Below are 15,338 nucleotides of genomic sequence, written 5' to 3'. Positions count from 1 at the left end.
GGGGTGCTGGATTCAGCTTCAGTTATAACTATCTTTTGTTGGACCAATAATCCAGAGAAATCCCACAACTTGTCATTTCTTCCTCGGACAGTGATACGATGAGCTATCAGTACTACCCCAAGTGCTTAGTACAGTGTTTTTGCACACTGTAAGTGCTCAATAGATCCTAATGAATGAGTGAACTAGGAAGAGCCCCTCTGTTTTCTACAGTTTCATATATTCTCCCAAGAAAAGGTTATTTTTGCCCGAGTTCAATTTGGTATTGATAACGCCTGGATATTGATCCCCGTACTGAGAATAGGCCCCTGATTCCTGGAGGCGGTGAGGGTTACTTTCTGTCTGTTGTTTATTCATCTCTTTCATCGTGACATATTCGTGCTACTAGAAGTAACCTCCTTGTTCCTCTTCGTGCTCCCACCGTTCGCTAATCCTTCAAATTCGTCTGTCTTCCCTCTCAGTTCGTAAGTCCCTAAAGGGCCCTTGCTTCTGACTTCCTCTCCTAAGTGTTTACTGCGGCGCTCTGCACACCTTAGGCACTCAGTAAATACAACCGATCGATCGATTTTCCGATTGATCCGGGATCGGGCCAGGTTGATATTGAATTGGGTATTGGTATTTAATACCAAATATTTGCCTAGTGTTTGTCACGTTGATTTTTCGGTAGTTTATAACGTGCGATCGTCAGATTCACATTTAAAGCTGAATGGCCTGAAATAATCCCCGGGGCAACCCAATCGATCAATCAGTGGTATTTACTGAGCAGTTTTTGTGTGCAGAGCACCTTTCTAAGCACTCCGGAGAGTACAACAGAGTCTGAAGACATGTTCCCTGCCTGCAAGGGGCTTACAGTCTAGAGGGAAGGAGCACTCTGTCGCGGTAATTTTAAATTCCATCTCATCCCTCCAGTGCCAGAGATGCCTCTCTCTTCTGGATGATGCTCTTGCCCCAAGACGAGGCGCTGGATCAGATGTACTCTGCCCGTCACTCCTGGCTCTGAGAGCGTTTTGAAGTCGATGTTTCTGGTGGATCTTTCGTTCTGAAGGGTCTGTACCTGCCAGTTCCTTACTCTGCTTCGGGAAGGGTGTGAGGGAGGAGTGGAAAGAAGGAAAGAGGTTGGGAGAGGAGGAGAGAGCGCAAGGAAATTCGTGTAAGTGGCACCACTAGGTCAAAACGATCCTGGCCAGGGTGTCCCAGAGCCTGTGCGGCTCTCTGGATCTGAAAGAAGCAACCCTTCGATTAGAATTGAGAACCACTGTGGAATTTATGAAGCACTTTTTAATGGCATTTGCTAAGTGCTTGCTATGCGCCAAGCCCACTACCGAGCACTGGCGTGGATACAAAATAATCAAGTCACTATGGGAAGGAGCACGGCAGAATAGATAGAGCCCGGGCCCGGGAGTCAGACGGTCATGGACTCTAATCCTGGCTCCGCCACTCGTCTGCTCGTGGCCTTGGGCAAGTCACTTTACTTTGTAAGCGCTTAACAAATACCAACATTATTATTATTATTACTTATCCTCTTTCACTGATTTGTTGATGAGCTTGCCTCTATCCTTTCAGTCTTAACTGCGGTGCTTTCATCGATTTAAGTAGACGGTCTCCGCCACTGGACCGTGAGCTCCTCGAGGAACTTATTCTGAATGCCCCCCGACACACACACCACCGAGAGCAGTGAATAATAATAATAATAATGACGATGGTATTTTTTAAGTGCTTACTATGTGCCAGGCACTCTCCTAAGCACTGGGGTGGAAACAAGCAAATGAGGTCGGACACAGTCCCTGTCCCATGTGGGGCTCGCAGTCTCAATCCCCATTTTCCAGATGAGGTGACCGTAAGTGAAGCGACTTGCCCAAGGTCACCCAGCGGACAAGTGGTCATCCCAGAACCCATGACTTTCTGACTCCCAGGCCCGGGCCCTAACCATTATGCCACAGTGCTGGGCACGCAGTAAGCACAACGGCGGTGTTTTTGATCCCCGTACTGAGAATAGGCCCCTGATTCCTGGACGCGTTGAGGGTTAGGGGGAATAGCACCTCCGTTGGGCCACGCACAGCTGCCTGTCCAGTATTCTGCTGTGTGACTGTGGGCAAGTCACTTAACTTCTCTGCGCCTCAGTTACCTCATCTGTAAAATGGGGATTAACTGGGAGCCTCACGTGGGACAACCTGATCACCCTGTATCTCCCCCAGCGCTTAGAACAGTGCTCTGCACATAGTAAGCGCTTAACAAATACCAACGTTATTATTATTATTCTCCCTAAACCCTGGGATAGGTCCAAAGCTTGGCTTGTCTTAAGACTGTAAGCTGCTTGCGGGCAGGGAGTGTGTCTGTTTTTGCTTCGTCGTACTCTCCCAAGCTCTTAGTACAGTGCTCTGCAGGCAGTAAGTGCTCAATAAAGAAGAAGCAGCGTGGCTCAGTGGAAAGAGCCCAGGCTTGGGAATCAGAGGTCATGGGTTCTAATTCTGGCTCTGCCACTTATCAGCTGTGGGACTGTGGGCAAGTCACTTCACTTCTCTGGGCCTCAGTTACCTCATCTGTAAAATGGGGATTAACTGTGAGCCTCACGTGGGACAACCTGATGACCCTGTATCTCATCCAGCGCTTAGAACAGTGCTCTGCACATAGTAAGCGCTTAACAAATACCAACATTATTATTATTATTATTATTATTATTATTATTAGAAGCAGCATGGCTCAGTGGAAAGAGCACGAGCTTGGGAGTCAGAGGTCATGGTTCGAATCCCTGCTCCGCCACTTGTCAGCTGTGTGACTGTGAGCAAGTCCCTTCACTTCTCTGGGCCTCAATTCCCTCATCTGTAAAATGGGGATGAAGACTGTGAGCCTCACGTGGGACAACCTGATGACCCTGTAACCACCCCAGTGCTGAGAACAGTGCTCTGCACATAGTAAGCGCTTAACGAATACCATTATTATCAATAATAAATACAACTGAGTGAAGGAATGAGTGAATGAAGTACAAGCTAATCAGGTCCCTGTCTCTCATGAGGCTCACAGTCTAAATAGGAGGGAGAAGAGGTATCGAATCCCCATTTTACAGATGAGGGACCTGAAGCACAGAGCATTTAAGCGACTTGACCAGTGTCGCACAGCAAACAAGCGGCAACGCCGGGCCTACAACCCAGATCCTCTGACTCCCAAGTCCTTGCTCTTTCCCCTAGGCCGCCCCACTCCCCATCTGGTCACTCGCTAAGAGTAAGGACCTCATGGTAGGAAAATACCGGGCCATCTACAAGGTCGGGTCATGGGAAAGTGGAATCCAGAAAGCGCCGAGGTCTTAAGCTTCCAGCGGAACGAGAGCACGTAGGCATCGGTGTCCTGTCGGTGTTCGTTCCGGACAGCCCGCTGCCCAGCGAGGCGGGCTGCCAGGGGGGACCCAGTGAAGCGTAGGAGGGTGGAAGGTTCAGGACAAACCGAAGCAAACACTCGTGTCCCCAGCGGAGGGTGAGCTTGAGGGATCTGCACCCGCAGGGATCTGGGTAGCTGGAAACGCTAGCGGGCTCCCCGGAGAGGAGAGACAGAAAATGAGAGAGAGAGAGATTCGTGGATGAGCCGCGCAGGTCGAGTCACTGGAGGGAAAGTTACTGGAGAAGCAGCGAGGCCTAGTGGATAGAGCAAGGGCCTGGGAGTCAGGAAGATCTGGGTTCTAATCCCACATCCACCACTTGTCTGCTGAGTGACCTTGCGTCAGTCACGTCACTTCTCCGGGCCTCAGTTCCCTCATCTTAAAAATGGGGGTTAATTCCGAACCCCTTGTGGGACATGGACCGTGTCCAACTTTGCAGGGGATAGACAACGGACCTGGGAGCCAGAAGGGTTCTAATTCTGGCTCCACCACCTGTCCGCCGTGCGATCTTGGGGAAGCCGCTTCGTTTCTCTGTGCCTCCGTTACCTCATCTGCAAAATGGGGATTGAGACTGTGAGTCCCACGTGGGACAGGGACCGGGTCCAACCTGATTTGCCTGTATCCACCCCAGAGCTTAGTAAGGTGCCTCGCCCATGGTAAGTGCTTAACAGATACCACAATTATTATTAACTTGCATTTACCCCAGCTCGTAGTACGGTGTCTGGCCCATAGGAATCACTTAACGGGTACCATAAAAAAAGAAAAAAGAAGAAGGCAAAGGGGACCCAGGGAGGATGCAGCACACACGTTTTCTTCAAGCGCCCGGGCGCTGCTCTCAATCAGTGGTATTTATTGAGCGCTTACTGTTGTGCGGGACACTGTACTCAGCGCTCGGGAGAGTGCAGTAGAACACTATAACGGGGTCGATAGAGACAGAGTCCCGGATGGGCTGACCGAGCCGGACTTTTTCTCGGGAGCTGGATCATCTTTCCTGCTCTTTCCGGATTTTTGCTGGCAGCTCGAAAAGTAGCCTCCTTGCCCGCATTCAGCACCTCCCGGGTGTTTCCCAGGGCCTTGGCCCTTTTCATTTATTAAGCGCTCACTGTGTGCAGAGCACCGTCCTAAACCCTCGGGAAAGTACAATGCAGCAATAAAGAGTGACAATCCCCGTCCATTTGCCCCCTCCCAGCCCAACACCCTCTGTGGCCACAGCAGCGGCCTTCTTTTAAATCCCCACTTTATGCTTCGCGGAAATCCCTCTGAATATCCTTTTGTGTATCTTTCTTCTTTCCCCCTTTTCTTCCACCCCCGGAGGGACGTTGGCCAACATTTCAGGCTGAACCTGAAAGGCCTTCTCTCTCCTTTTCCCTCTTCCCCTTCCCTCCCCTCTTCCTTGTCTCCCTGCCCCCTCTCCGTCCTGTCCAGCCTCCCGGCGGATCCTAGCTTTTCCCGGGAATAAGGGCTGCAGTGTTCCCAGTGGGCTACCTACTCTGCCTACCCGGTGGCCTGAGCCAAAAGCTAAGCGGCTTGAGTCTCTCAGTCCCCATCCCCCGACCCTCCCTCTGTTTTCTATATCTCCCCCCTTCCCTCCCCTCCCTCTTTCCATCTCTCCCTTCCCCCCACTCTGTCGCCTCTTTCCAAGCCTCCCGTCCCCTCTTCCCCATCCCCCCAACCCCACAGCACCCCTTCCCTCTCCCCCCTCTCCAAATTGTCTCTTTCCCCCACCCCCAACCCCACAGCCCCCATTCCCGCCTCCCCAAACTGTCGCTTTCCCCGTCCCCAACCATAAAGACCCCCATCCCTTCTGCCGCCTCCCCAAATTGTCGTTTTCCCCGTCCCCAACCATAAAGACCCCCATCCTCTCTCTCACCTCCCCAAATCGTCCCTTTGCCCATCCCCCAACCGTAACCCCCCCATCCCCTCTCCCCCTCTCCAAATTGTCCCTTTCCCCAATCCCCCGACCCTATAGACCCTCCCCCCCTTCCCCCTCAGATAGTCTCTTTCCCCATCCCCCAACCGTAAAGCCCCATCCCCTTCCCCCCCTCCCCAAGTTGTCCCTTTCCCCATCCCCCAACCCCACGGCCCTCTATCCCCTCTCCCCGTCCCTAAATTGTCCCTTTCCCCATCCCTCAACCCCACGGCTCTCCATCCCCTCTCCCCCTCCCCAAATTGTCCCTTTCCCCCCTCCCCGAGTTGTCCCTTTCCCCCTCCCCCAACCCCCCAGCCCCCCATCCCCTCTCCCCCTCCCCAAACAGTCCCTGTCCCCCACCCCCCAACCATAAAGCCCCATCCCCTCCCCAAAGTGTCCCTTTCCCCAACCCTAAAGCCCCCCCATCCCCTCTCCCCAAATTGTCCCTTTCCCCCCACCCCCATCCCTCCTGCCCAAACTCCCCCGATCTCCTAGCGAGCCGCGGGCGGGCGGGACGGAGGAGGGGGCGGAGTTTGCGGGGCCTGGTCCTCCCCCCCGGCCCGGCCCTCCGGCCCTCCGGTCCATAAGAAGGGCTGCCGGGGAGCGGAGCGGGCGGCCAAGCACCGTGTGAGAGACCCTCGCCGCCCGGAGCAGCCCCCCAGAGCCCCCAGAGCCCGCAGAGCCCGCACCGCGCAAGGCCAGAGCATCACCCCCGGGGAGGGAGGGCGTCGAGGATGGTGGAGGCTTTCTGCGCCAGCTGGAAGCTGACGGACAGCCACAACTTCGATGAGTACATGAAGGCTCTCGGTAGGTGCCCTGGCCGGGGGTGGGGGGGGTGGTGGGTGGGCGTGGCGACCCCCCCAGGCCCGAGCCCCCTCCCTCCCACCCCTATCCCCGGCCATCGACCCGCCGCCCTACACGCGGCCTAGCCCGCGGAGCCCGGCCTCTGATCCCGGCTCCGCCGGTTGGCCGCCGGGTCACCTTGGGCGAGCGCTGAACTGATGCCGGCGTCGTCATTATCATCACTTGTTATTATACGTGTTCCGGGACTCCCGCCACGCACGCGAGGGGGATTCCATCGCGCGTGACCGGGCGCACCCGTCGTACGCGGCCTAGCGGACGCAGCCCGGGCTCCCACCCCGGCTCCTCCGCTCGACGGCCGGGTCACCTTGGGCCCACGCTTAACTAATGCCGTCGTCGTTGTCGTCCTTCTTCTTATCCTACGTGTTCTGGGACTCCCGTCGTGCGTGTCCCGGGGATCCCGTCGTGCACGATCGGGCGCACCCGTCACACGGGGCGCGGCGGATGGAGCGCGGGCTCTAACGCCGGCTCGGCCGCCTGCGGCCGGGTCACCTTGGGCGACCGCTGAACCGATGCCGTTGTTCCCGTCATGGCTGTCCTGGGGATTCCATCGTGCGTGACCGGGCGCGCTCATCGCGCGGCCTAGCGGACGGAGCCCGGGCTCTGATCCCGGCTCGGCCTCTTGGCTCCCGGGTCACCTTGGGCAAGCTCTTAACTGATGCCGTCGTTATCTTTACTATTGTTATCATTATTATCATCATACGCCTTCTGGGACTCCCATCATGCGTGTCCCGGGGATTCGATCATGCGTGACCGGACACGCCCGTCGTACGTGGCGTGGCGGATAGGGCCCGGCCTCTAATCCCGGCTCTTCTACTCGTCTGCTGGGTCACCTTGGGTACATCGCTTAACTTCTCCGGGCCTCGATTCCCTCATCTGGAAAATGGGGATTGAGACTGTGAGCCCCGCGGGGGACAGGGACTGTATCCAACCCCTTTTGCTTATATCCACCCCATGGCTTAGTACAGTGCCTTGCACACAATAAGCGCTTTACTAATACCATTATTATTATTATTATTACACTTGTTCTGGGACTCCCATCATGCATGTTCCGGGGATTCCCATCACGCATTACCTGGCACACCCATCCTACGTGAGGGGGGCTCCCATCACGTGTGTCCTGGCACTCCGAGGGTGGGCTGCTCCACTCGAGGCCCCTCCCAGGAGTGTCCCGGCACACCTCCCGCATGTCCAAGAACACCGATCATGTATGTTCTGGGGTCCCATCGTCCGTGTTCTGGGGCTCCGAGGGCGAGCTGCTTCACGCGAGGCCCGTCCAGGCATAATCTTGGTACCTTCTTCGTGCATGTCCTGGCAAACCTAATAACGCATGTCCTGGCACACCCGTCGTGCATGTCTGACCACACCCATCGTGTATGATCCGGGGCTCCCATCATGCATGTTCTGGGGCTCCGAGGGCAGGCTGCTCCCCGTGAAACTCCTCCAGGCATAGTCCCGGCAAACCCACCATGCGAGTCCTGGAACACCCGTCGTGAATGTGCCGGAATCACGCAGGCTCTGGGATCAGACCCGTTGTTCTGGCTCTCGGCCTGCTCCCTGGTGGTTTTTACGTCGTGGAGGTCTTCATTCACTCTTTCAATCGTATTTATTGAGCGCTTACTGTGTGCAGAGCACTGTGCTAAGCGTTTGGAAAGTACAATTCGTCAATGCATAGAGACAATCCCTGCCCACAGCGGGCTTACAGTCTAGAGTGCGGGAGCCCCGGGGACCATTAGCCCAAGGAGAGGGTCGGGGATCGGGGTCGGGGATCGGGGTCGGGGTCAGGGCTGGGGTCGGTGGGTTGTCGGGGGCGATTCTCCCCGGGGCTGGAGCGGGACGGAGGGTGACGGGCTTGTGTCTACCCCCCCGCCCCCCGCCCCGACCCCGTGGGCCCAGGCGTGGGATTCGCCACGCGGCAGGTGGGGAACGTGACGAAGCCCACGGTGATCATCAGCCAGGACGGGGATCGGGTGGTCATCAAGACCCAGAGCACCTTCAAGAACACGGAGATCTGCTTCAAGCTGGGAGAGGAGTTCGAAGAGACCACGCCCGACGACAGGACCTGCAAGGTGCGCGACCGGCATATTTGTTTCTACCGATGCCTTTGTCTACTTGGATTGATGTCTGTCTCCCCACCTCTAGACTGTGAGCCCGTTGTGGGCAGGGATCATCTCTCTTTATTACTCTATTGTAGCTTCCCAGGTGCTTAGTACAGTGCTCTGAATGAATGGTTCTTCCCCACCAAGAACTGAGCCGAGCTTCTTGGGCATCCCTGCCCCCCTCAGTCTCTTCCTCACCTTCCCCCTCCTCCCACCTTACCTTATCTTCCTCCTCTCTCCTCTCTCCTTCCCCCCTTTCCACCTTCCCCTTCTCCTCCCCTTCTTCCCCCCCTCCCCTCCTTCCTCCTCTCCTCTTCTTCTTCCTCCGCTCCTTTCCTCCCCTTTTTCTTCCTCCCCCCCTCCCCCTTTTCCTCCTCTCCTCCCCCCCTTCCTCTTCTCCTCCCCTCCTTCCTCCTCTACTCTTCTTCCTCCTCTCCTTCCCTCCTTCTTCCACTTCTCCCCTCCTTCTCCCCTCCTTCTCCCTCTCCTCCCAACCTTCCCTCTCTTTCTCTCTTCCCCTTTTCCACTACCCCCTCTCTTCCCCACCTCCCCACTCTTCTCCTCTCCTTTCTCCTCTTCTCTCCCTCCTCTCATCCCCTCCTTTCCCCCTCCTCCCCTCCTCCCTCCTCTCTTCTTCCTCCTCTCCTCCCCACCTTCTCCCTCTCCTCCCTACCTTCCCCCCCTTCCCCTCATTTCCCCTCTCCTCCCCTCCTTCCTCTTCTCCTCTCATCCTTCCTCCTTTCCTCCCTCCCTTCCCTCCTTTTCCCTTCTCTTTCCCACCTTCTCCTGCTTGTTCCTACTTTCTTCTGTATTAAGAGAGGATCCCACTCTGATTCTCCAGCGTATCATTTTGTTTCTTATTTCCCGCAGGGATTCTGTGTTGTCTCTTTCCCCACACCATTTCCTCACTTCTCTCACCTGATCTGTTTTCGATCCTCAACATGGAAAAGTGAAGGGGCATCTTTCAGAGAAGCTGGGGCCAGAGCAGACGGGCCAGCAGAATCTTGCCCAATCTGACTTTGAATGCAGAAAGGCTTGAGGGCAAATACAAATTTTGTTGTTGTTGTTGTGGTTGTTGTTGTTTATTTTTCCTGGAATGAGATTTCCCTAGATTTCTTAGTTGAAGTAAATGTTAGTCTGGAATTCCACTGCTTTTAAATCTATGGGTCATGGTCACTAATAATAAGGACAAGCAAATTTAATCAAAAATTGATCTTTATTTGAGTAACAACAGTGCTCTCGGTGCCGGTCCAGACATCCTTATTAGTTGAAGCAGCACGGCGTGATGGATAAAGCACGGGCCTCGGAGTCAGAAGATCATGAGTTCTAATCCCGGCTCTGCCACGTGTCTGCTTGTGTGACCTTGGGCAAGCCACTTCATGTCTCTATGCCTCAGTTACCTCCTCTATAAAATGGGGATTGAGACTGTGAGCCCCACGTGGGACACGGACTGTATCCAATCTAATTTGCCTGCATCCGTCCCAGCGCTTAGTACAGTGCCTGGCTCATAGTAAGTGCTTAACAGATACCATCATTATTCTTATTGAAGGCTGTTTTTAATGATGCTTTACGGAAGAGATCACCTGAAGAACTCTCTTCCCTCCATTGAATAAGCACAGCAGTCCAACCTGTCCTGTCTTGTCTTATGCCGTCGAGTCGTTTCCGACCCGTGACGACTCCACGGACACATCTTTCCCAGAACGCCCACTTCCATCTGCAATTGTTCTGGTAGTGGATCCATACATTTTTCTTGGTAAAAATACGGAAGCGGTTTACCATAGCTGCCTTCCGCGCAGTACACTTGAGTCTCCGCCCTCGACTCTCTCCCGTGCCGCCGCTGCCCAGCACGGGTGAGTTTTGACCTGTAGCCGATGGCCTTCCCCTCGCCAGCCACTGGCCAAGCCAGGAAGGGAACGGACGGGCCTCTGCTCGACTCTCCCTCCCTGAGTCGAGACTGGTAGAGGACTGGAAACTCTCCAGGTGCCACCCTGAGAGGGGAAAGAGGTCTGTGCTAATACCATATTCATTGTGTATCTTTTGTTCCTCTACAGTCCGTGGTGACTTTGGATGGAAACAAACTAGTTCACGTGCAGAAATGGGATGGAAAAGAGACGAACTTTGTTAGAGAAATTAAGGATGGCAAAATGATTATGGTAAGTAAATGCGGGTTTGTAGCATAAGACGACCAGAAAGAGCCTCTCCTTATTCAAACATAAAAGCAACAATCTGTCGTTTTCACAGATGACAGAAAGTGGAAATTTTGCAGTTGGTTGTCGTTTCTAAAGCAGGCCAAATCAAAGATGTTTGGAGACCATCTACATCCTAGAGAATCGAGCACCTACCGTGTGCATAACTTACATATAGTAAGCGCTTAATGGATACCATCATCATCATCATTAGTACTAGACTCTTGCGAAAATACGATAGACTTAAAAGACATGATCCCTGCCCTCACCATCTAGTTGGGGTGGGGGTGGGAGTCGTGGGGAGTGAACAATTCCCCTCTTCAAAGCCCTGCTGAGAGCTCACCTCTTCCAGGAGGCCTTCCCAGCCTGAGCCCTCCCTTTCTCTCTGCTCCTCCTCCCCTCCCCATCGCCCCTACTCCCTCTCTCTGCTCTACCCCCTTCTCCTCCCCACAGCACTTGTGTATTTATGTACAGATTTATTATTCTATTTCATTAATGATGTGCATATATCTATAATTCTAGTTCTTTATACGTATCGATGCTATAGGTGCCTGCCTACCCATTTTGTTTTGTTTTCTCGTCTGTCTCCCCCCTTCTAGACTGTGAGCCCGTTGTTGGGTAGAGAGTGTCTCTATTTGTTGCTGAATTGCAGTTTCCAAGCTCTTAATACAGTGCTCTGCACACAGTAAGCGCTCAAAAAGTACGATTGAATAAATGAATGAATGAGAGACAGACACTAAAATGCATTATAGATGGAAAGAGGAAGCACATGGATGAGTACTTGAATAATAAAATATGTAAGCAATGTAATTAGCGCTCTGGGAGGTTGAGAGCATTACAGTGCCTAGGATGCAAACCGAAATAGGAAATTAATAGAAATTTTTAGAATAGATTGATCACAGATGAATTGTGAAGGAATGTGAGATCCTAAGAGAGCTCTCTGGCCATTCCAGTTGCTTGTCGTCCCCAGTAACCAGAGGGAAGAGACCGTTCATTCGTACCCTCACACTCAGACGTGGGCACCGCCCCTTTCCGAATCTGGAGCCGTCGTGGGCAGAGCTGGGTTTGATAGATGGAGGAGTGAAAGAAAAGGAAATATTTTACACCCCCTTCATCTCTACGGGACAACCACGAGTGCACCGGCTCTCTACAGCCTCAGGTCTCAGATCCTGAGATAATCACCCACCTTTCGCCCGGTGCTCGGTGGGGGCACCTTGGGCAAGTTCCTTCCCTTCTCAGTGCCTCAGTTACTTTATCTGTAAAATGGGGAGCACTGCATTAAGCACTTGGGAAGTACAATTCAGAAACAGATAGAGACAATCCCAACGACGGGCTCACAGTCTAGAAGGGGGGAGACAGATAACAAAACAAAACAAAACAAGTAGACAGGCGTCAATAGCTTCAATATAAATCAATAGAATTCTAGATATATGCATATCATTAATAAAATAAATAGAATAATAATTATGTAAATATATACACAGGTGCTGTGGGGAGGGGGGTAGAGCAGAGGGAGGGAGTTGGGGCGATGGGGAGGGGAGGAGGAGCAGACGGAAAGGGAGGGCTCAGTCTGGGAAGGCCTCCTGGAGGAGGTGCGCTCTCAGAAGGGCTTCGAAGAGGGGAAGAGAGTTAGTTTGGCGGAGGTGAGGAAGGAGGGCGTTCCAGGTCAGAGGTGGGACGTGGGCCAGGGGTCGACGGCGCGACGGGAGAGAATGAGGCCCAGTGAGGAGGTGAGTGGCGGCAGAAGAGCAGAGTGTGTGGGCTGGGCTGGAGAAGGAGAGAAGGGAGGAGAGGTCGGAGGGGGCAAGGGGATGGACAGCTCGGAAGCCAAGAGTGAGGCATTTTTGAGGACTTTCTGGGCGTAGGGCACTGTATTAAGCGCTTGGGAGAGTATGACACAACAATATAGCAGACACATCTAGAGATGGAAACTGTTAATCGGGCAGTTTCTCAGTCTAATTGGAAGGACTGTAAAAGGATGTAAGCTCATAGTCCCAGACATTTCCATCACATAGGCTTCCTCCAGTTGTTCTATCTAGCCTGCCCCAGAACCTTCCTTGATGGGTTGAAAACCCAGGTGGGCGATTTTTTCTGCTATCTGACCACCTGGCGTTGGGGAGACCATGAAGAACTTGACCTTTCGGTGCCCCACGAAGCCCCAGGCAGGGTTGACCGAAGTGGAGCTCTGTTCTAGGTGCTGAGAACAAGCAGTCAGATACCAGTCTAAAACGATCTGGGGGAACCTCTCGCCCACTGCTCCCAAGAGAATCGAAATTGCCAGCGGATCGCCAAGTTCTCATCCTCAACTAACCCCCCGATACCTTCAAAAGGAAGCACAGAGTCACAGCAACGGACTGTGTGGTTCTGGCAAAAGCGGAATCTCAATGAGTCAGAAGGACCTGGATTCTAGTCCTGGCTCCACCGCCTGTCTTCTGTGTGACCTTGGGCGAGTCGTTTCAGTTCTCCGTGGCTCAGTTACCTCATCTGTAAAATGGGGATTATGAGGGTGAGCCCCATGTGGGACAGGGACTGTGTCCAACCTGATTACCTTCTGTCTACTCCAATGCTTAGAACGGTGCCCGGCACATAGTAGGCGCTTAACAAATCGCTTAAAAAAAATCCTCTGGCAGCACTGTATTCGGGAACTGCTAATTCGAAGACCCGCATGCTCCACTACTTTTTCATTTTAGGAAATTGAGTAGAACAGATTCTGCATGCTCTGCTACTGGAGGGGACCACCTCAGTGCTCTGCAAGTGCTCAATAAATACTACTATAGATGCATGGGAATGCCAATCCTCTAGACTGTAAGCTTGTTGAGGAAAGGGGACGTGTCTGCCAACTCTGTTATATTGTACTCTCCCAAACTCTTGGGAGAGTGCTCTGCATACAGGAAGCATTCAATCAATATGTTTGATTGATGGGGGTGATATCTAGCAGGACAGTCATCCCACTGTCCTCTGTGGGCAGGTCACTTAACTTCTCTGTGCCTCAGTTACCTCAACCGTAAAAGGGGGATTAAGACCGTGAGCCTCACGTGGGACAACCTGATGACCCCGTATCTACCCCAGCGCTTAGAACAGTGCTCTGCACATAGTAAGCGCTTAGCAAATACCAACATTGTTGTTGGATAGTCTTGGCCTGGATGGACTGTGGGACTGACCTAGGACGGCCTCCCTCGAGTCCTGCGTTCTTATGTAGTATGTAAGCCCGCAGAATATAGGTATGTAGTATGTAGTATGAAGTCAACTTTCCCTGCCTAAGCCCTCCTTTCCTCTTCTCCTTCTGGCTTCCCAGTCACTCTGACATGCTCCCTTTGTTTGTCCCACCTCCCAGTCCCTCCTTTCCTCTTCTCCTTCTCTCTTCCCAGTCCCCCTCACTTGCTCCCTTTGTTTATCCTGCCTCCCAGCCTCTCAGCACTTGTGTATGGATCTGTCCTTTATTTTCTTACATTAATGTCTGTCCCCCCCCAGACCGTAAGCTCGCTTTGGGCAGGGAATGTGTGCGTTGTATTGTTATACTGTACTCTCCCCAGCGCTTAAGGTGGTGGTCTGCACACAGAAAGCACTCAATAAATACGATTGCTTGAATGACTCCCTGAATAATGATGATGATACTAACGATAATGATGTTATTTGTTAAACCCTTACTATGTGCCAGGAACTGTACTAAGCGCTGGGGTGGACAGTCAGAGGTCGTGGGTTCTAATCCCGCCTCCGCCACTTGTCTGCCGTGCGACTTTGGGCAAGTCGCTTCACTTCTCTGGGCCTCAGTTACCTCATCTGTAAAATGGGGATTAAGACTGTGAGCCGCATGTGGGACAACCTGATTACTTTGTATCTACCCCAGTGCTTAGAACAGTGCTGGCACATAGTAAGCGCTTAACAAATACCAACATTATCATACAAGCAAATCGGATTGGACATAGTCCCTGTTCCACCTGGGGTTCACAGTCTCAATCCCCATTTTACCGATGAGATAACTGAGACACAGAGAAATGAAGTGATTTGCCCAAGGTGACAAAATAGAAAGTGGTGAGGTTGGGACTAGAACCCTTGACCTTCTGAGCCCTAGACCTGTGCCGTATTCACTACGCCAGGCTGCTTCTCTTCAGTAATAATAATAATGGTATTTGCTAAGTGCTTACTATGTGCCAAGCACTGTTCTAAGCGCGGGGGTAGATACAGGGTAATAAGCTTGTCCCCCGTGGGGCTCACACTCTTAATCCCCATTTTACAATGAGGTAACTGAGGAACAGAGAAGCGAAGTGACTTGCCCAAGGTCACATAGCAGACAAGCGGCAGAGGCGGGATTAGAACCCACGTCCTCTGACCCCCAAGCCTGGGTTCTTTCCACTGAGCCAAGCGGAGAAGCAGAATGACCTAGTGGAAAGAACACAGTCCTGGGAGTAGGAGAGTCTGGATTTTAATCCTAGCTCCACCATTTTCTTTTTCATGGTATTTGTTGCAGCGCTTTCTAAATGTCCAGCACCGTTCTCTGTCCACTACGTCATGCGGCCTCAGCTGCGATTGAAATGATTGGGTTTATGTGTTTTCAGACACTCACCTTTGAAGACGTGGTCGCCATCCGTCACTATGAGAAGGCGTAGGAAGTGGCTGGAACCGTGTCGGGGTGAATTTCTGCCGGACGAGCTACGGTTCCCACAGAAGTGTCACCTGACGCTACCGACCCCAGGGGGGTCGGGCCCGCTGTCGTCGTGCAAGGCAAACTGAGGAGGGGCGGGGGGAATTTGGGGGAGTTCTATCACAAAAATTGGAAAACTCTTGATCTGCAATGTAGAGGGTGTTTTACAACTTTTTATCAAAATGAAGCACATCATATTTGTACAATTAAGGGGAATTTTTTTTACAATTTTTATGAATTCAAATTGAGCGAATAAAAAAACCTTTGACATCTG

General features: G+C 52.7%; 1 protein-coding gene across 1 annotated transcript; it reads left to right on the top strand.

Moving 5' to 3' along the window:
- The first annotated feature begins 5,884 nt into the window (after window positions 1-5,884).
- FABP7 (fatty acid binding protein 7) lies at window positions 5,885-15,338 on the top strand. Its single transcript, XM_029047717.2, has 4 exons — window positions 5,885-6,083; window positions 8,034-8,206; window positions 10,288-10,389; window positions 14,979-15,338. The coding sequence occupies exons 1-4, from the start codon at window positions 6,011-6,013 to the stop codon at window positions 15,027-15,029; spliced, it is 399 nt and encodes a 132-aa protein (XP_028903550.1). The 5' UTR covers window positions 5,885-6,010; the 3' UTR covers window positions 15,030-15,338.

The sequence above is a fragment of the Ornithorhynchus anatinus genome, chromosome 2 (assembly GCF_004115215.2).
Source record: "Ornithorhynchus anatinus isolate Pmale09 chromosome 2, mOrnAna1.pri.v4, whole genome shotgun sequence".
NCBI lineage: Eukaryota > Metazoa > Chordata > Mammalia > Monotremata > Ornithorhynchidae > Ornithorhynchus > Ornithorhynchus anatinus.
Note: the sequence above shows the minus strand (reverse complement) of the source record. Positions and strands in the feature narration are given on the sequence as shown.